Raw genomic sequence first — 22,316 nt, 5'->3', positions numbered from 1 at the left:
AAAGATGCTAAACTGCAGGTATTGCAGGTATTGCATGAGTTACAGAAAAACCTTTAAAAGAAACCTTTAAGAATTAGGAGTTACACAGGTATGTTTTGGAGCATGAGTTAATGAAGGATTGTCTAATTGCAGTTTCCTGTGGTGGGCAATGCCATATGATACCTCCATCAGACATTAGCATTTTGTTTAAAGTCATTCATGAATCCTGATCCAATGATGGCAGATTCAAGTGCCATTGTGAAACGATTCCAACGCACAAGGCAGCCTGTAATTAAATGCTTCACAGCTACTGACAATGGCAAACCAAACTCAGAATGTTAGTGATTTCAATTGGACCGTATAGTGTTAATTTACAGACCTGGCCATTTGACGCAAGTACCATAGCCTACTGGTTATGATATTGGACTAATCAACCCAGAGGTTGTGAGTTCACATCCCAGCACAGTAAGTGATGACGCTGAATTCAATCATTGGCACCAGGAAAAATGACCATGAGAGAAGCTGCCAGATTGTTGTAAAACTCGACTGGTTCACTAATCTCCTTCAGTGAAGGGAACCTGCCCCCTCCTACCTGGTCTGTATGTGACTCCATCCCGGTCTGTATGTGACTCCATCCCATGCTATGTGACTGACTCTCAATACCCTCAGGGTAACGAGACATGGGCAATAAATATTGTCGCCCACATCCCCAGAACAAATAAACTACCCTGTCGAATCACTCTCACACTGCAACGCCTGGAATCCACAGTGCAGAGGGTCAGGGGTAAGAGACTAACTAGTCCTGCTACCCCCGTTAATGTATATCTGGGATAATTATCTACAACACAGACGCTGATTGTATTTTAGGTGATTGTACTCAATAGATGGTGACCTCCTGGGCATGGAACCTCATTACTAAGGCAACTTACATGTTGCTTTCACCCATGAGTAATGAAATACAGTTAGAATTTAGGAATTCAGTAATGTTTTCTATTTTTGCTACTTTTATAATAAAATATTAATATATGACTTTGTTTGTGAATTATTTGAGCCACGGCTGCAGCCGGCTGAAACTAGCATGGTAGAATCACATGAGTGAGGAGACTGGTGAGTTCACATCCAGCTGGCAGGACAGTGTCGAAGCCCTCCTCTCTGCCGAGAACCGTGGAGAGCTGCTTTGTGTACACTCGGGCTTCTAGTCCCTTATGTTTAGTAGGTTAAGGGGGGATCTAATCAAAGGGATTTAAAATGATTCAGGGATTTGATAATGTAGATACAGAAAATCTGTTTCCTCTGGCGGGGGAATCCAGAACAAGGGGGCATAACCTTAAAATTAGAGCTGGGCTGATCAGGAATGAAATCAGGAAGCACTCAAAGGAGAGGGAAATCTGGAAAACTCTCCCCCAAAAAGCTGTGGATGTTGGGGGTCAATTGAAGATTTCAAGACTGAGATTGATTGATTTTTGTTAGGTGAGGGTATCACGGGAGAGGGACCAAACGCAAGGAATCATGGATCAGCCCTGATCTAATTGAATTATAGAGCAGGCGCAAGGGGCTGAATGGCCTCCTCCTTTTCCTTTTTCCTATTGCCTTATGCTGTCCTTACCCACAGCATCGATGGAGCAGTGCCAGCTCAGAGCTGGAGTAACACAGTCCCTTCTCATTACTGGGGTGTAGGACTGGCAGAACACACTGCCTGTTTGGGCACCTGATCTGCAGCTTCTGACCAACAGGCACGTTTCAACCCAGAAATGGCACTGAAAGACAGTCAGCGATTTTCATTAGTTCAAATCAGCAAGATGGAAGGTTGCCTTAATTTAATTGTCGTTTTCCCCTTAAAAAATTATACTTATTCATGAGCAGCACTTTAAATTCCAAAATAATATCAGACCAGCTTATGTAGACAGCGAAGAGCGGGTGAATTGGGCTGGGAATTCGCTCACACCTGCACCCACTCCACTGCCTCCGCAACTGACCGGTAAGTCTTCCTTCATAACTGACCGGTGAGTCTTCCTTCATAACTGACCAGAGAGACTTCTTTCATAACTGACCAGTGAGTCTTCCTCCATAACTGACCAGTGAGTCTTCCTTCATAACTGACCAGTGAGTCTTCCTTCATAACTGACCAGAGAGACTTCCTTCATAACTGACCGGTGAGTCTTCCTTCATAACTGACCAGTGAGTCTTCCTTCATAACTGACCAGTGAGTCTTCCTTCATAACTGACCAGAGAGACTTCCTTCATAACTGACCGGTGAGTCTTCCTTCATAACTGACCAGTGAGTCTTCCTTCATAACTGACCAGAGAGACTTCCTTCATAACTGACCGGTGAGTCTTCCTTCATAACTGACCGGTGAGTCTTCCTTCATAACTGACCGGTGAGTCTTCCTTCATAACTGACCGGTGAGTCTTCATTCATAACTGACCAGTGAGTCTTCCTTCATAACTGACCAGTGAGTCTTCCTTCATAACTGACCAGAGAGACTTCCTTCATAACTGACCGGTGAGTCTTCTTTCATAACTGACCGGTGAGTCTTCATTCATAACTGACCAGTGAGTCTTCCTTCATAACTGACCGGTGAGTCTTCATTCATAACTGACCAGTGAGTCTTCCTTCATAACTGACCAGTGAGTCTTCATTCATAACTGACCAGTGAGTCTTCCTTCATAACTGACCGGTGAGTCTTCATTCATAACTGACCAGTGAGTCTTCATTCATAACTGACCGGTGAGTCTTCCTTCATAACTGACCGGTGAGTCTTCATTCATAACTGACCAGTGAGTCTTCCTTCATAACTGACCAGTGAGTCTTCCTTCATAACTGACCAGAGAGACTTCCTTCATAACTGACCGGTGAGTCTTCCTTCATAACTGACAGGTGAGTCTTCATTCATAACTGACCAGTGAGTCTTCCTTCATAACTGACCAGTGAGTCTTCATTCATAACTGACCAGTGAGTCTTCCTTCATAACTGACCGGTGAGTCTTCATTCATAACTGACCAGTGAGTCTTCCTTCATAACTGACCGGTGAGTCTTCATTCATAACTGACCGGTGAGTCTTCATTCATAACTGACCAGTGAGTCTTCCTTCATAAATGACCGGTGAGTCTTCATTCATAACTGACCGGTGAGTCTTCCTTCATAACTGACCAGTGAGTCTTCATTCATAACTGACCAGTGAGTCTTCCTTCATAACTGACCGGTGAGTCTTCATTCATAACTGACCGGTGAGTCTTCATTCATAACTGACCGGTGAGCCTTCATTCATAACTGACCGGTGAGTCTTCATTCATAACTGACCAGTGAGTCTTCCTTCATAACTGACCGGTGAGTCTTCATTCATAACTTACCGGTGAGTCTTCATTCATAACTGACCGGTGAGTCTTCCTTCATAACTGACCAGTGAGTCTTCATTCATAACTGACCAGTGAGTCTTCCTTCATAACTGACCAGTGAGTCTTCATTCATAACTGACCAGTGAGTCTTCCTCCATAACTGACCAGTGAGTCTTCCTTCATAACTGACCGGTGAGTCTTCATTCATAACTGACCAGTGAGTCTTCATTCATAACTGACCAGTGAGTCTTCCTTCATAACTGACCAGAGAGACTTCTTTCATAACTGACCAGTGAGTCTTCCTCCATAACTGACCAGTGAGTCTTCCTTCATAACTGACCAGTGAGTCTTCCTTCATAACTGACCAGAGAGACTTCCTTCATAACTGACCGGTGAGTCTTCATTCATAACTGACCAGAGAGACTTCCTTCATAACTGACCGGTGAGTCTTCATTCATAACTGACCAGAGAGACTTCTTTCATAACTGACCGGTGAGTCTTCCTTCATAACTGACCAGAGAGACTTCCTTCATAACTGACCGGTGAGTCTTCATTCATAACTGACCAGAGAGACTTCCTTCATAACTGACCGGTGAGTCTTCATTCATAACTGACCAGTGAGTCTTCCTTCATAACTGACCAGTGAGTCTTCATTCATAACTGACCAGTGAGTCTTCCTCCATAACTGACCAGTGAGTCTTCCTTCATAACTGACCAGTGAGTCTTCCTCCATAACTGACCAGTGAGTCTTCCTTCATAACTGACCAGTGAGTCTTCCTTCATAACTGACCAGAGAGACTTCCTTCATAACTGACCGGTGAGTCTTCATTCATAACTGACCAGTGAGTCTTCATTCATAACTGACCGGTGAGTCTTCCTTCATAACTGACGGGTGAGTCTTCCTTCATAACTGACCGGTGAGTCTTCATTCATAACTGACCAGTGAGTCTTCCTTCATAACTGACCAGTGAGTCTTCATTCATAACTGACCAGTGAGTCTTCATTCATAACTGACCAGTGAGTCTTCCTTCATAACTGACCAGTGAGTCTTCATTCATAACTGACCGGTGAGTCTTCATTCATAACTGACCAGTGAGTCTTCATTCATAACTGACCGGTGAGTCTTCATTCATAACTGACCGGTGAGTCTTCCTTCATAACTGACCGGTGAGTCTTCATTCATAACTGACCGGTAAGTCTTCCTTCATAACTGACCAGTGAGTCTTTCTCATAACTGACCGGTGAGTCTTCATTCATAACTGACCGGTGAGTCTTCCTTCATAACTGACCAGTGAGTCTTCCTTCATAACTGACCAGTGAGTCTTCCTTCATAACTGACCGGTGAGTCTTCATTCATAACTGACCGGTGAATCTTCCTTCATAACTGACCAGTGAGTCTTCCTTCATAACTGACCAGTGAGTCTTCATTCATAACTGACCAGTGATCTTCCTTCATAACTGACCGGTGAGTCTTCATTCATAACTGACCAGTGAGTCTTCCTTCATAACTGACCGGTGAGTCTTCCTTCATAACTGACCGGTGAGTCTTCATTCATAACTTACCGGTGAGTCTTCCTTCATAACTGACCAGTGAGTCTTCCTTCATAACTGACCGGTGAGTCTTCATTCATAACTTACCGGTGAGTCTTCATTCATAACTGACCGGTGAGTCTTCCTTCATAACTGACCAGTGAGTCTTCCTTCATAACTGACCAGTGAGTCTTCCTCCATAACTGACCAGTGAGTCTTCCTTCATAACTGACCAGAGAGACTTCCTTCATAACTGACCGGTGAGTCTTCCTTCATAACTGACCAGTGAGTCTTCCTCCATAACTGACCAGTGAGTCTTCCTTCATAACTGACCAGTGAGTCTTCATTCATAACTGACCAGTGAGTCTTCCTCCATAACTGACCAGTGAGTCTTCCTCCATAACTGACCAGTGAGTCTTCCTTCATAACTGACCAGTGAGTCTTCCTTCATAACTGACCAGAGAGACTTCCTTCATAACTGACCAGTGAGTCTTCATTCATAACTGACCAGAGAGACTTCCTTCATAACTGACCGGTGAGTCTTCCTTCATAACTGACCGGTGAGTCTTCATTCATAACTGACCGGTGAGTCTTCATTCATAACTGACCGGTGAGTCTTCCTTCATAACTGACGGGTGAGTCTTCCTTCATAACTGACCGGTGAGTCTTCCTTCATAACTGACCGGTGAGTCTTCCTTCATAACTGACCGGTGAGTCTTCATTCATAACTGACCGGTGAGTCTTCATTCATAACTGACCGGTGAGTCTTCCTTCATAACTGACCAGTGAGTCTTCCTCCATAACTGACCAGTGAGTCTTCCTTCATAACTGACCAGTGAGTCTTCATTCATAACTGACCAGTGAGTCTTCATTCATAACTGACCGGTGAGTCTTCCTTCATAACTGACCGGTGAGTCTTCATTCATAACTGACCAGTGAGTCTTCCTTCATAACTGACCAGTGAGTCTTCCTTCATAACTGACGGGTGAGTCTTCCTTCATAACTGACCAGTGAGTCTTCATTCATAACTGACCGGTGAGTCTTCATTCATAACTGACCGGTAAGTCTTCCTTCATAACTGACCAGTGAGACTTCCTTCATAACTGACCGGTGAGTCTTCATTCATAACTGACCGGTGAGTCTTCCTTCATAACTGACCAGTGAGTCTTCCTTCATAACTGACCGGTGAGTCTTCATTCATAACTGACCGGTGAGTCTTCATTCATAACTGACCGGTGAGTCTTCCTTCATAACTGACCGGTGAGTCTTCATTCATAACTGACCGGTGAGTCCTCCTTCATAACTGACCGGTGAGTCTTCCATTATAACTGACCAGTGAGTCTTCATTCATAACTGACCGGTGAGTCCTCCTTCATAACTGACCAGTGAGTCTTCATTCATAACTGACCAATGAGTCCTCCTTCATAACTGACCAGTGAGTCTTCATTCATAACTGACCGGTGAATCTTCCTTCATAACTGACCAGTGAGTCGTCCTTCGTAAGTGACCAGTGAGTCTTCCTTCATAACTGACCAGTGAGTCTTCCTTCATAACTGACCGGTGAGTCTTCCTCCATATCTGACTGGTGAGTCTTCCTTCATAACTGACCGGTGAGTCTTCCTCCATAACTGACTGGTGAGTCTTCCTTCATAACTGACCAGTGAGTCTTCCTTCATAACTGACCAGTGAGTCTTCATTCATAACTGACCGGTGAGTCTTCCTCCATAACTGACTGGTGAGTCTTCCTTCATAACTGACCAGTGAGTCTTCATTCATAACTGACCGGTGAGTCTTCCTCCATAACTGACTGGTGAGTCTTCATTCATAACTGACCGGTGAGTCTTCCTCCATAACTGACCGGTGAGTCTTCCTTCATAACTGACCGGTGAGTCTTCCTCCATAACTGACTGGTGAGTCTTCCTTCATAACTGACCAGTGAGTCTTCCTTCATAACTGACCGGTGAGTCTTCCTTCATAACTGACCAGTGAGTCTTCATTCATAACTGACCAGTGAGTCTTCCTTCATAACTGACCAGTGAGTCTTCATTCATAACTGACCAGTGAGTCTTCCTTCATAACTGACCGGTGAGTCTTCCTTTATAAAGGACCGATTAACCTTCCTTCTGGTGGCCCAAACTGTCAATTGGACCTGCTGGTCTGCTGCCAAACTCTGCCTGTTTTGAGTCGGCACCTGTCCTGCAGCCTGCAGATGAGGCCCAGGGGATAAAATACCCCATGCCGGCCCTCACCTGTAGGCCTCTGAGTTCATTCTGCACATGCCCCGCCCCTGCCCCCTCCCCATTCACCTGAAGCCAGCTGGTAGTAAAAATCGATGGCTAATGACCGGTGAGTCTTCATTCATAACTGACCGGTGAGACCTCCTTCATAACTGACCAGTGAGTCTTCCTTCATAACAGACCGGTGAGTCTTCATTCATAACTGACCGGTGAGTCTTCATTCATAACTGACCAGTGAGTCTTCCTTCATAACTGACCGGTGAATCTTCCTTCATAACTGACCGGTGAGTCTTCCTTCATAACTGACCGGTGAGTCTTCCTTCATAACTGACCGGTGAATCTTCATTCATAACTGACCGGTGAGTCCTCCTTCATAACTGACCAGTGAGTCTTAATTCATAACTGACCAGTGAGTCTTCATTCATAACTGACCGGTGAGTCTTCATTCATAACTGACCAGTGAGTCTTCATTCATAACTGACCGGTGAGTCTTCATTCATAACTGACCAGTGAGTCTTCATTCATAACTGACCGGTGAGTCTTCCTTCATAACTGACCGGTGACACTTCATTCAGAACTGACCGGTGAGTCTTCCTTCATAACTGACCAGTGAGTCTTCATTCATAACTGACCGGTGAGTCTTCATTCATAACTGACCGGTGAGTCTTCCTTCATAACTGACCGGTGAGTCTTCATTCATAACTGACCGGTGAGTCTTCATTCATAACTGACCAGTGAGTCTTCCTTCATAACTGAGCGGTGAGTCTTCATTCATAACTGACCGGTGAGTCTTCATTCATAACTGACCGGTGAGTCTTCCTTCATAACTGACCGGTGAGTCTTCATTCATAACTGACCGGTGAGTCTTCCTTCATAACTGACCGGTGAGTCTTCATTCATAACTGACCGGTGAGTCCTCCTTCATAACTGACCGGTGAGTCTTCCTTCATAACTGACCAGTGAGTCTTCATTCATAACTGACCGGTGAGTCCTCCTTCATAACTGACCGGTGAGTCTTCATTCATAACTGACCAGTGAGTCTTCCTTCATAACTGACCAGTGAGTCTTCCTTCATAACTGACCGGTGAGTCTTCATTCATAACTGACCAGTGAGTCTTCCTTCATAACTGACCAGTGAGTCTTCATTCATAACTGACCGGTAAGTCTTCCTTCATAACTGACCAGTGAGACTTCCTTCATAACTGACCGGTGAGTCTTCATTCATAACTGACCGGTGAGTCTTCCTTCATAACTGACCAGTGAGTCTTCCTTCATAACTGACCGGTGAGTCTTCATTCATAACTGACCGGTGAGTCTTCATTCATAACTGACCGGTGAGTCTTCCTTCATAACTGACCGGTGAGTCTTCATTCATAACTGACCGGTGAGTCCTCCTTCATAACTGACCGGTGAGTCTTCCATTATAACTGACCAGTGAGTCTTCATTCATAACTGACCGGTGAGTCCTCCTTCATAACTGACCAGTGAGTCTTCATTCATAACTGACCAATGAGTCCTCCTTCATAACTGACCAGTGAGTCTTCATTCATAACTGACCGGTGAATCTTCCTTCATAACTGACCAGTGAGTCGTCCTTCGTAAGTGACCAGTGAGTCTTCCTTCATAACTGACCAGTGAGTCTTCCTTCATAACTGACCGGTGAGTCTTCCTCCATAACTGACTGGTGAGTCTTCCTTCATAACTGACCGGTGAGTCTTCCTCCATAACTGACTGGTGAGTCTTCCTTCATAACTGACCAGTGAGTCTTCATTCATAACTGACCGGTGAGTCTTCCTCCATAACTGACTGGTGAGTCTTCCTTCATAACTGACCAGTGAGTCTTCATTCATAACTGACCGGTGAGTCTTCCTCCATAACTGACTGGTGAGTCTTCATTCATAACTGACCGGTGAGTCTTCCTCCATAACTGACCGGTGAGTCTTCCTTCATAACTGACCGGTGAGTCTTCCTCCATAACTGACTGGTGAGTCTTCCTTCATAACTGACCAGTGAGTCTTCCTTCATAACTGACCAGTGAGTCTTCATTCATAACTGACCAGTGAGTCTTCCTTCATAACTGACCAGTGAGTCTTCATTCATAACTGACCAGTGAGTCTTCCTTCATAACTGACCGGTGAGTCTTCCTTTATAAAGGACCGATTAACCTTCCTTCTGGTGGCCCAAACTGTCAATTGGACCTGCTGGTCTGCTGCCAAACTCTGCCTGTTTTGAGTCGGCACCTGTCCTGCAGCCTGCAGATGAGGCCCAGGGGATAAAATACCCCATGCCGGCCCTCACCAGTAGGCCTCTGAGTTCATTCTGCACATGCCCCGCCCCTGCCCCCTCCCCATTCACCTGAAGCCAGCTGGTAGTAAAAATCGATGGCTAATGACCGGTGAGTCTTCATTCATAACTGACCGGTGAGTCTTCCTTCATAACTGACCAGTGAGTCTTCATTCATAACTGACCGGTGAGTCTTCATTCATAACTGACCGGTGAGTCTTCCTTCATAACTGACCGGTGAGTCTTCCTTCATAACTGACCGGTGAGTCTTCATTCATAACTGACCAGAGAGTCTTCCTTCATAACTGACCGGTGAGTCTTCATTCATAACTGACCGGTGAGTCTTCATTCATAACTGACCGGTGAGACCTCCTTCATAACTGACCAGTGAGTCTTCCTTCATAACAGACCGGTGAGTCTTCATTCATAACTGACCGGTGAGTCTTCATTCATAACTGACCAGTGAGTCTTCCTTCATAACTGACCGGTGAATCTTCCTTCATAACTGACCGGTGAGTCTTAATTCATAACTGACCAGTGAGTCTTCATTCATAACTGACCGGTGAGTCTTCATTCATAACTGACCAGTGAGTCTTCATTCATAACTGACCGGTGAGTCTTCATTCATAACTGACCAGTGAGTCTTCATTCATAACTGACCGGTGAGTCTTCATTCATAACTGACCGGTGAGTCTTCCTTCATAACTGACCGGTGACACTTCATTCAGAACTGACCGGTGAGTCTTCCTTCATAACTGACCAGTGAGTCTTCATTCATAACTGACCGGTGAGTCTTCATTCATAACTGACCGGTGAGTCTTCCTTCATAACTGACCGGTGAGTCTTCCTTCATAACTGACCGGTGAGTCTTCATTCATAACTGACCAGTGAGTCTTCCTTCATAACTGACCGGTGAGTCTTCATTCATAACTGACCGGTGAGTCTTCATTCATAACTGACCGGTGAGTCTTCCTTCATAACTGACCGGTGAGTCTTCATTCATAACTGACCGGTGAGTCTTCCTTCATAACTGACCGGTGAGTCTTCATTCATAACTGACCGGTGAGTCCTCCTTCATAACTGACCGGTGAGTCTTCCTTCATAACTGACCAGTGAGTCTTCATTCATAACTGACCGGTGAGTCCTCCTTCATAACTGACCAGTGAGTCTTCATTCATAACTGACCAGTGAGTCTTCATTCATAACTGACCGGTGAGTCCTCTTTCATAACTGACCAGTGAGTCTTCATTCATAACTGACCGGTGAATCTTCCTTCATAACTGACCAGTGAGTCTTCCTTCATAACTGACCAGTGAGTCTTCATTCATAACTGACCAGTGATCTTCCTTCATAACTGACCGGTGAGTCTTCATTCATAACTGACCAGTGAGTCTTCCTTCATAACTGACCGGTGAGTCTTCCTTCATAACTGACCAGTGAGTCTTCCTTCATAACTGACCGGTGAGTCTTCATTCATAACTGACCAGTGAGTCTTCCTCCATAACTGACCAGTGAGTCTTCCTTCATAACTGACCGGTGAGTCTTCATTCATAACTGACCAGTGAGTATTCCTCCATAACTGACCAGTGAGTCTTCCTCCATAACTGACCGGTGAGTCTTCCTTCATAACTGACCGGTGAGTCTTCATTCATAACTGACCAGTGAGTCTTCCTTCATAACTGACCGGTGAGTCTTCCTTTATAAAGGACCGATTAACGTTCCTTCTGGTGGCCCAAACTGTCAATTGGACCTGCTGGTCTGCTGCCAAACTCTGCCTGTTTTGAGTCGGCACCTGTCCTGCAGCCTGCAGATGAGGCCCAGGGGATAAAATACCCCATGCCGGCCCTCACCTGTAGGCCTCTGAGTTCATTCTGCACATGCCCCGCCCCTGCCCCCTCCCCATTCACCTGAAGCCAGCTGGTAGTTAAAATCGATGGCTAATGACAGGGAATCAAAGCTGAGATATTGCTGATCTGTGTTGCCCAGCTACTCACTGAATGAAGTAAGTGAGCCACTGAAGAGCGTAATGTACAGGGTCTTTATACTGCAGCCTTGGTCCTCGTGTCGGGCCGAGATTCAGTGCAGTGTTTCCAAAGCAGAATGTGAAGCTGCTTGTGGAGGCAGGTCTGAGTCTAACACCAAGACTTGCCTCAGATCTTCTCCTGCTCACAGCGGAATCTTTGCCGGAAAGGATGCTGGAAAACCCATTTCCAATGTACTTCCTGATTCACCACATCTCTTTGACTCTTTTCACCCTTGGTCTCGATCTGTACCCTGGTCTTTGACCCTGCCCTTGGTTTCTCAATAACATAACTGTGACAATGACCCCTGGTAACTTAATCTTGGTGAAAAGATTTCACCTGACGTCCCTTCTTAATCCTAATTTCCTAATTTTTAACTTATGTCCCAGAGATTTGAACCCTTCACTATCGTGAACAAATTTATCAATTCATTTCCTAATCTTTCAAACTTCAATTACTCATCTTGAAGTTGCTTTTTCAAAGAAAATAAGCTCAGATTTCTTAAACTTTTCTGAGCATGTAAACTCTGGATAACCTGAATCCCCATCGATTCTGTCCACTCTCAAGAGCAGTAATATTCTGCCTATAATTTGGTGACTAAAACTGTACCCAGTATTCCACACGGGGTCTCACTACTGCCTTCTCCAGAACAACACAATTTATTTTGATTTGGACGACTGGGTAATAAATATATGGAGTTAGTTGGAAAGACTGGAGAAGACTGGGGCAGTTCTGCTCAGAGCAGAGAAGGTTAAAGGGAGATTTAACAGCAGTGTAACAAATCATGAAGGGTTTCGATAGAGTAAACAAGGAGAAACTGTTTCCAGTGGCAGGAGGGTCGGTAACCAGAGGACACAGATTTAAGATAATTGGCAAAAGAACCAGAGGGGAGATGAGGAAACATTCATTTACGCAGCGAATGCAAATTGTGATGATCTGGAATGGACTGCCTGAAAGAGCGGTGGAAGCAGATTTAAAAGGGAACTGGATAAATACCTGAAAAGGGAAAATTTGCAGGGCTATGGGGAAAGAGCAGGGTGGGCTATGGGGGGTGAGACTAATTGGATAGCTCGTCCAAAGAGCCGGCATAGGCACGATGGGCCGAATGGCCTCCTTCTGTGCTGTATGTTTCTTTGAGATCCTGACCACACAAAGGGGTATGAATGCATTTGGTGGCGTGCCCTGGGTGATGGGCGTGGCCTGGGTGAAGGGCGTGGCCTGGGTGAAGGGCGTGGCCTGGGTGAAGGGCGTGGCCTGGGTGAAGGGCGTGGCCTGGGTGATGGGCGTGCCCTAGATGAAGGGCGTGGCCTGGGTGATGGGCATGCCCTGGGTGTTGGGCATGGCCTGGGTGTTGGGCGTGCCCTGGGTGATGGGCATGCCCTGGGTGAAGGGCGTGGCCTGGGTGATGGGCGTGCCCTGGGTGATGGGCGTGGCCTGGGTGTTGGGCGTGCCCTGGGTGTTGGGCGTGCCCTGGGTGTTGGGCGTGCCCTGGGTGTTGGGCGTGGCCTGGGTGATAGAATCATAGAATCATAGAAGTTACAACATGGAAACAGGCCCTTGGGCCCAACATGTCCATGTCGCCCAGTTTATACCACTCAGCTAGTCCCAATTGCCTGCACTTGGCCCATATCCCTCCATACCCATCTTACCCATGTAACTGTCCAGATGCTTTTTAAAAGACAAAATTGTACCCGCCTCTACTACTGCCTCTGGCAGCTCGTTCCAGACACTCACCACCCTTTGAGTCAAAAAATTGCCCCTCTGGACCCTTTTGTATCTCTCCCCTCTCACCTTAAATCTATGCCCCCTCGTTATAGACTCCCCTACCTTTGGGAAAAGATTTTGACTATCTACCTTATCTATGCCCCTCATTATTTTATAGACTTCTATAAGATCACCCCTTAACCTCCTACTCTCCAGGGAAAAAAGTCCCAGTCTGTCTAACCTCTCCCTATAAGTCAAACCATCAAGTCCCGGTAGCATCCTAGTAAATCTTTTCTGCACTCTTTCTAGTTTAATAATATCCTTTCTATAATAGGGTGACCAGAACTGTACACAGTACTCCAAGTGTGGCCTCACCAATGCCCTGTACAACTTCAACAAGACATCCCAACTCCTGCATTCAATGTTCTGACCAATGAAACCAAGCATGCCGAATGCCTTCTTCACCACCCTATCCACCTGTGACTCCACTTTCAAGGAGCTATGAACCTGTACTCCTAGATCTCTTTGTTCTATAACTCTCCCCAACGCCCTACCATTAACGGAGTAGGTCCTGGCCCGATTCGATCGACCAAAATGCATCACCTCACATTTATCTAAATTAAACTCCATCTGCCATTCATCGGCCCACTGGCCCAATTTATCAAGATCCCGTTGCAATCCTAGATAACCTTCTTCACTGTCCACAATGCCACCAATCTTGGTGTCATCTGCAAACTTACTAACCATGCCTCCTAAATTCTCATCCAAATCATTAATATAAATAACAAATAACAGCGGGCCCAGCACCGATCCCTGAGGCACACCGCTGGACACAGGCATCCAGTTTGAAAAACAACCCTCTACAACCACCCTCTGTCTTCTGTCGTCAAGCCAATTTTGTATCCAATTGGCTACCTCACCTTGGATCCCATGAGATTTAACCTTATGTAACAACCTACCATGCGGTACCTTGTCAAAGGCTTTGCTAAAGTCCATGTAGACCACGTCTACTGCACAGCCCTCATCTATCTTCTTGGTTACCCCTTCAAAAAACTCAATCAAATTCGTGAGACATGATTTTCCTCTCACAAAACCATGCTGACTGTTCCTAATCAGTCCCTGCCTCTCCAAATGCCTGTAGATCCTGTCCCTCAGAATACCCTCTAACAACTTACCCACTGCAGATGTCAGGCTCACTGGTCTGTAGTTCCCAGGCTTTTCCCTGCCGCCCTTCTTAAACAAAGGCACAACATTTGCTACCCTCCAATCTTCAGGACCTCACCTGTAGCTGTCGATGATTCAAATATCTCTGCTAGGGGACCCGCAATTTCCTCCCTAACCTCCCATAACGTCCTGGGATACATTTCATCAGGTCCCGGAGATTTATCTACCTTGATGCGCGTTAAGACTTCCAGCACCTCCCTCTCTGTAATATGTACACTCCTCAAGACATCACTATTTATTTCCCCAAGTTCCCTAACATCCATGCCTTTCTCAACCGTAAATACCGATGTGAAATATTCATTCAGGATCTCACCCATCTCTTGTGGTTCCGCACATAGATGACCTTGTTGATCCTTAAGAGGCCCTACTCTCTCCCTAGTTACTCTTTTGCCCTTTATGTATTTGTAGAAGCTCTTTGGATTCTCCTTTGCCTTATCTGCCAAAGCAATCTCATGTCCCCTTTTTGCCCTCCTGATTTCTCTCTTAACTCTACTCCGGCAATCTCTATACTCTTCAAGGGATCCACTTGATCCCAGCTGCCTATGCATGTCATATGCCTCCTTCTTCTTTTTGACTAGGGCCTCAATCTCCCGAGTCATCCAAGGTTCCCTACTTCTACCAGCCTTGCCCTTCACTTTATAAGGAATGTGCTTACCCTGAACCCTGGTTAACACACTTTTGAAAGCCTCCCACTTACCAGACGTCCCTTTGCCTGCCAACAGACTCTCCCAATCAACTTCTGAAAGTTCCTGTCTAATACCATCAAAATTGGCCTTTCCCCAATTTAGAATTTTAACTTTTGGGCCAGACCTATCATTCTCCATAGCTATCTTAAAACTAATGGAATTATGATCACTGGTCCCAAAGTGATCCCTCACTAACACTTCTGTCACCTGCCCTTCCTTATTTCCCAAGAGGAGGTCAAGTTTTGCCCCCTCTCTAGTCGGGCCATCCACATACTGAATGAGAAATTCCTCTTGAATACACTCAACAAATTTCTCTCCATCCAAGCCCCTAATGCTATGGCTGTCCCAGTCAATGTTGGGAAAGTTAAAGTCCCCTACTATTACCACCCTATTTTTCTTGCAGCTGTCTGTAATCTCCTTACATATTTGCTCTTCAATTTCCCGTTGACTATTTGGGGGTCTGTAGTACAATCCTATCAAAGTGATCTCTCCCTTCTTATTTTTCAGTTCTACCCATATGGACTCAGTGGGCGAACCCTCGGATATATCCCCTCTCACTACTGCCGTGATGTTCTCCCTAATCAAGAACGCAACTCCCCCTCCTCTCTTACCTCCTGCTCTATCTTTCCTATAGCATCTGTACCCTGGAACATTGAGCTGCCAGTCCTGCCCCTCCCTTAGCCATGTTTCAGTAATAGCTATAACATCCCAGTCCCATGTACCCATCCATGCCCTGAGTTCATCTGCCTTGCCCATCAGACTTCTTGCATTGAAATAAATGCAGTTTAATCTAGACTTCCCTTGGTCTTTGCCCTGCTTTCTCAGACCATCTGTCCGGTCATGTTTTGTACACTCTCCCTTACTGCCTTTTGTTTCTGTCACCACTTTATTTCCCACTGACTTCCTGCTTCGGTTCCCATCCCCCTGCCATATTAGTTTAAACCCTCCCCAACAGCACTGGCAAACACTCCCCCTAGGACATTGGTTCAAGTTCTGCCCAGATGCAGACCGTCCAATTTGTACTGGTCCCACCTCCCCCAGAACCGGTTCCAATGGCCCAGGAATTTGAATCCCTCCCTCTTGCACCATCTCTCAAGCCACGTATTCATCCTAGCTATCCTGTCATTCCTACTCTGACTAGCCCGTGGCACTGGTAGCAATCCTGAGATTACTACCTTTGAGGTCCTACTCTTTAGTTTAACTCCTAACTCCCTAAATTCAGCTTGTAGGACCTCATCCTGTTTTTTACCTATATCGTTGGTACCTATATGCACCACGACAACTGGCTGTTCACCCTCCCCCTCCAGAATGTCCTGCAGCCGCTCCGAGACATCCTTGACCCTAGCACCAGGGAGGCAACATACCATCCTGGAGTCTCGGTTGCGTCCGCAGAAACGCCTGTCTATTCCCCTTACAATCGAGTCCCCTATCACTATAGCTCTGCCACTCTTTTTCCTGCCCTCCTGTGCAGCAGAGCCAGCCACGGTGCCATGAACCTGGCCGCTGCCACCTTCCCCTGGTGAGCCATCTCTCCCAACAGTATCCAAAACGGTATACCTGTTTTGGAGGGAGATGACCGCAGGGGACCCCTGCACTGCCTTCCTACTCTTCCTCTGTCTGTTGGTCACCCATTCACGATCTCCCTCAGTAATTTTTATCTGTGGTGTGACCAACTCACTGAACGTGCTATCCACGACTTCCTCAGCATCGCGGATGCTCCAAAGTGAGTCCATCCGCAGCTCCAGAGCCGTCAAGCGGTCAAACAGTAGCTGCAGCTGGACACACTTCCCGCAGGTGAAGGAATCAGGGATACAGGAAGGAGCCCTGAATTCCCACATCCCACAAGAGGACATGACATGGGTCTGGGATCTCCTGCCATGACTTAACCCTTAAGTTAGCTTAACAATAACTACAATGTCAAGAGAAAAAAAAGGGAAAGAAAAACTACTTACCACTCCCTTTAAGGAGTTTACTCCTTTAAATTGTTCTCAATTTAGAGAATGTTAACTGCACTAGGGACCTTGATTCACTAAAAAATAAACGCTACTTCCTATAAGACCTGCAGACCTTCCCTTTCCTTTTACTTCAGTTACTGTAGATAAGGAGAAATACTCACCTGAACCTACTCACCAATCAGGTGCCTCCCCTGTGTCGCGTCCCGATCTGATTCCTGACGTCACTTCGAACTCGGTCGCAGCTCCGCTCGGCTCGGCTCCTCTCAGCGCTCTGAAATCCCGCCTTTTATCGGACGCTCCCTCCGCTCGGCTCGGCTCCTCTCAGCTCCGGACGTGCCCTGGGTGATGGGCGTGCCCTGGGTGATGGGCGTGCCCTGGGTGATGGGCGTGTCCTGGGTGATGGGCGTGCCCTGGGTGATGGGCGTGCCCTGAGTGATGGGCGTGCCCTGAGTGATGGCCGTGCCCTGGGTGTTGGGCGTGCCCTGGGTGATGGCCGTGCCCTGAGTGATGGGCGTGCCCTGAGTGATGGGCGTGCCCTGAGTGATGGGCGTGCCCTGAGTGATGGCCGTGCCCTGGGTGTTGGGCGTGCCCTGAGTGATGGCCGTGCCCTGGGTGTTGGGCGTGTCCTGAGTGATGGACGTGCCCTGGGTGATGGGCGTGCCCTGGGTGATGGGCGTGTCCTGGGCGTTGGGCGTGTCCTGGGTGTTGGGCGTGCCCTGAGTGATGGGCGTGCCCTGAGTGATGGGCGTGCCCTGGGTGATGGGCGTGTCCTGGGTGTTGGGCGTGTCCTGGGTGTTGGGCGTGCCCTGAGTGATGGGCGTGCCCTGAGTGATGGGCGTGTCCTGGGTGATGGGCGTGCCCTGAGTGATGGGCGTGTCCTGGGTGTTGGGCGTGCCCTGAGTGATGAGCGTGCCCTGAGTGATGGGCGTGCCCTGGGTGATGAGCGTGTCCTGGGTGTTGGGCGTGCCCTGGGTGATGAGCGTGCCCTGAGTGATGGGCGTGCCCTGAGTGATGGGCGTGCCCTGGGTGATGAGCGTGCCCTGAGTGATGGGCGTGCCCTGGGTGATGGGTGTGCCCTGGGTTTTGGGCGTGCCCTGAGTGATGGGCGTGCCCTGAGTGATGGGCGTGTCCTGGGTGATGAGCGTGCCCTGAGTGATGGCCGTGCCCTGAGTGATGGGCGTGCCCTGGGTGTTGGGCGTGCCCTGAGTGATGGGCGTGCCCTGGGTGATGGGCGTGCCCTGAGTGATGGCCGTGCCCTGAGTGATGGGCGTGCCCTGGGTGTTGGGCGTGCCCTGGGTGATGGGCGTGCCCTGAGTGATGGCCGTGCCCTGGGTGTTGGGCGTGCCCTGAGTGATGGGCGTGCCATGGGTGATGAGCGTGCCATGAGTGATGGCCGTGCCCTGAGTGATGGGCGTGCCCTGGGTGTTGGGCGTGCCCTGGGTGTTGGGCGTGCCCTGGGTGATGAGCGTGCCATGAGTGATGGGCGTGTCCTGGGTGATGAGCGTGTCCTGGGTGATGGGCGTGCCCTGAGTGATGGGCGTGCCCTGAGTGATGGGCGTGCCATGGGTGATGGGCGTGCCATGAGTGATGGCCGTGCCCTGAGTGATGGGCGTGCCATGGGTGATGGGCGTGCCCTGAGTGATGGCCGTGCCCTGAGTGATGGGCGTGCCATGGGTGATGAGCGTGCCATGAGTGATGGCCGTGCCCTGAGTGATGGGCGTGCCATGGGTGATGGGCGTGCCCTGAGTGATGGCCGTGCCCTGAGTGATGGGCGTGCCATGGGTGATGGGCGTGCCCTGAGTGATGGCCGTGTCCTGGGTGATGAGCGTGTCCTGGGTGATGGGCGTGCCATGGGTGATGGGCGTGCCATGGGTGATGGGCGTGCCCTGAGTGATGGCCGTGCCCTGAGTGATGGGCGTGCCATGGGTGATGGGCGTGCCCTGAGTGATGGCCGTGCCCTGGGTGTTGGGCGTGCCCTGGGTGATGAGCGTGCCATGAGTGATGGGCGTGTCCTGAGTGATGGGCGTGCCCTGGGTGATGGGCGTGCCCTGAGTGATGGGCGTGCCCTGGGTGTTGGGCGTGCCCTGGGTGATGAGCGTGCCCTGGGTGATGGGCGTGCCCTGAGTGATGGGCGTGCCCTGGGTGATGAGCGTGTCCTGGGTGATGGGCGTGCCCTGAGTGATGGGCGTGCCCTGGGTGATGAGCGTGTCCTGGGTGATGAGCGTGCCCTGGGTGATGGGCGTGCCCTGAGTGATGGGCGTGCCCTGGGTGATGAGCGTGTCCTGGGTGATGAGCGTGCCCTGGGTGATGGGCGTGCCCTGAGTGATGGGCGTGTCCTGGGTGATGAGCGTGTCCTGGGTGATGGGCGTGCCCTGAGTGATGGGCGTGCCCTGGGTGTTGGGCGTGCCCTGAGTGATGGCCGTGCCCTGGGTGTTGGGCGTGCCCTGGGTGATGGGCGTGCCCTGGGTGATGAGCGTGCCATGAGTGATGGGCGTGCCCTGAGTGATGGGCGTGCCATGGGTGATGAGCGTGCCATGAGTGATGGGCGTGTCCTGGGTGATGAGCGTGTCCTGGGTGATGGGCGTGCCCTGAGTGATGGCCGTGCCCTGGGTGTTGGGCGTGCCCTGGGTGATGGGCGTGCCCTGGGTGTTGGGCGTGCCCTGGGTGTTGGGCGTGCCCTGAGTGATGGCCGTGCCCTGGGTGTTGGGCGTGTCCTGGGTGATGGGCGTGCCCTGAGTGATGGCCGTGCCCTGGGTGTTGGGCGTGCCCTGGGTGTTGGGCGTGCCCTGGGTGATGGGCGTGCCCTGAGTGATGAGCGTGTCCTGGGTGTTGGGCGTGCCCTGGGTGATGGGCGTGCCCTGGGTGATGGGCGTGCCCTGAGTGATGGGCGTGTCCTGGGTGTTGGGCGTGTCCTGGGTGATGGGCGTGCCCTGAGTGATGAGCGTGCCCTGAGTGATGGCCGTGCCCTGGGTGTTGGGCGTGTCCTGGGTGTTGGGCGTGCCCTGAGTGATGGCCGTGCCCTGGGTGTTGGGCGTGCCCTGGGTGATGAGCGTGCCCTGAGTGATGGGCGTGCCCTGGGTGATGGGCGTGCCCTGAGTGATGGGCGTGCCCTGAGTGATGAGCGTGCCCTGAGTGATGGGCGTGCCCTGAGTGATGAGCGTGCCCTGAGTGATGGGCGTGCCCTGAGTGATGAGCGTGCCCTGAGTGATGGGCGTGCCCTGAGTGATGGGCGTGCCCTGAGTGATGAGCGTGCCCTGAGTGATGGGCGTGCCATGGGTGATGAGCGTGTCCTGGGTGATGGGCGTGTCCTGGGTAATGAGCGTGCCCTGAGTGATGGGCGTGTCCTGAGTGATGAGCGTGCCCTGAGTGATGGGCGTGCCCTGAGTGATGAGCGTGCCCTGGGTGATGGGCGTGCCCTGGGTGATGAGCGTGTCCTGGGTGATGGGCGTGTCCTGGGTGATGAGCGTGCCCTGAGTGTTGGGCGTGTCCTGGGTGTTGGGCGTGTCCTGGGTAAAGGGCGTGCCCTGAGTGTTGGGCGTGTCCTGGGTGTTGGGCGTGTCCTGGGTAAAGGGTGTGCCCTGAGTGTTGGGCGTGTCCTGGGTGTTGGGCGTGTCCTGGGTAAAGGGCGTGCCCTGAGTGTTGGGCGTGCCCTGGGTGTTGGGCGTGTCCTGGGTAAAGGGTGTGCCCTGGGTGATGGGCGTGCCCTGAGTGTTGGGCGTGTCCTGGGTGTTGGGCGTGTCCTGGGTAAAGGGCGTGCCCTGGGTGATGAGCGTGCCCTGGGTGATGGGCGTGCCCTGGGTGATGGGCGTGCCCTGGGTGATGGGCGTGTCCTGGGTAAAGGGCGTGCCCTGGGTGTTGGGCGTGTCCTGGGTGATGGGCGTGCCCTGGGTGTTGGGCGTGTCCTGGGTGATGGGCCTGCCCTGGGTGATGGGCGTGCCCTGGGTAAAGGGTGTGCCCTGGGTGATGGGCGTGTCCTGGGTAAAGGGCGTGCCCTGGGTGATGGGCGTGTCCTGGGTAAAGGGCGTGCCCTGGGTGATGGGCGTGTCCTGGGTAAAGGGCGTGCCCTGAGTGATGGGCGTGCCCTGGGTGTTGGGCGTGTCCTGGGTGATGGGTGTGCCCTGGGTGATGGGCGTGCCCTGGGTGATGGGTGTGCCCTGGGTGTTGGGCGTGTCCTGGGTGATGGGCGTGCCCTGAGTGATGGGCGTGCCCTGGGTGATGGGCGTGTCCTGGGTGATGGGCGTGTCCTGGGTGATGGGCGTGCCCTGAGTGATGGGTGTGCCCTGGGTGATGGGCGTGCCATGGGTGATGGGCGTGCCCTGAGTGATGGGCGTGCCCTGAGTGATGGGCGTGCCCTGAGTGATGGGTGTGCCCTGGGTGATGGGCGTGCCATGGGTGATGGGCGTGCCCTGAGTGATGGGCGTGCCCTGGGTGATGGGCGTGCCCTGGGTGATGGGTGTGCCCTGGGTGTTGGGCGTGTCCTGGGTGATGGGCGTGCCCTGAGTGATGGGCGTGCCCTGGGTGATGGGCGTGTCCTGGGTGATGGGCGTGTCCTGGGTGATGGGCGTGCCCTGAGTGATGGGTGTGCCCTGGGTGATGGGCGTGCCATGGGTGATGGGCGTGCCCTGAATGATGGGCGTGCCCTGAGTGATGGGCGTGCCCTGAGTGATGGGTGTGCCCTGGGTGATGGGCGTGCCATGGGTGATGGGCGTGCCCTGAGTGATGGGCGTGCCCTGAGTGATGGGCGTGCCCTGGGTGATGGGCGTGCCCTGAGTGATGGGTGTGCCCTGAGTGATGGGCGTGCCCTGAGTGATGGGTGTGCCCTGGGTGATGGGCGTGCCATGGGTGATGGGCGTGCCCTGAGTGATGGACGTGCCCTGAGTGATGGGTGTGCCCTGGGTGATGGGCGTGCCCTGAGTGATGGGCGTGCCCTGAGTGATGGGTGTGCCCTGGGTGATGGGCGTGCCATGGGTGATGGGCGTGCCCTGAGTGATGGGCGTGCCCTGGGTGATGGGCGTGCCCTGGGTGATGGGTGTGCCCTGAGTGATGGGCGTGCCCTGAGTGATGGGCGTGTCCTGGGTGTTGGGCGTGTCCTGGGTGATGGGCGTGTCCTGGGTGATGGGCGTGCCCTGGGTGATGGGCGTGCCCTGGGTGATGGGTGTGGCCTTGGTTTAAGAATAGTTGAGATTGTATCGTGACAATTGGCCAAATTCCGTGATTTTGATGGAAAAGTGAATGAACCAGGGGGATGGGCTTCGAGTGGAGGGTTAATGTACTGGAGGGATGGGCTTCGAGTGGAGGGTTAATGTACTGGAGGGATGGGCTTCGAGTGGAGGGTTAATGTACTGGAGGGATGGGCCAAAT

The 22,316-nt window shown here is 50.6% G+C and overlaps 1 protein-coding gene across 1 annotated transcript in view; it reads right to left on the bottom strand.

The window, feature by feature from the left end:
• Positions 1–17,218: 17,218 nt before the first annotated feature.
• LOC137326808 (mucin-2-like) overlaps positions 17,219–22,316 on the bottom strand; it is a 145,830-nt gene continuing 140,732 nt past the window's right edge. Inside the window, exon 2 of the mRNA XM_067992202.1 lies at positions 17,219–22,117. Within this exon, the coding sequence (XP_067848303.1) occupies positions 17,219–22,117 (4,899 nt within the window). The remainder of the gene's footprint in view (positions 22,118–22,316) is intronic.

The sequence above is a fragment of the Heptranchias perlo genome, chromosome 10 (assembly GCF_035084215.1).
Source record: "Heptranchias perlo isolate sHepPer1 chromosome 10, sHepPer1.hap1, whole genome shotgun sequence".
Classification (NCBI taxonomy): Eukaryota; Metazoa; Chordata; class Chondrichthyes; order Hexanchiformes; family Hexanchidae; genus Heptranchias; species Heptranchias perlo.
Note: the sequence above shows the minus strand (reverse complement) of the source record. Positions and strands in the feature narration are given on the sequence as shown.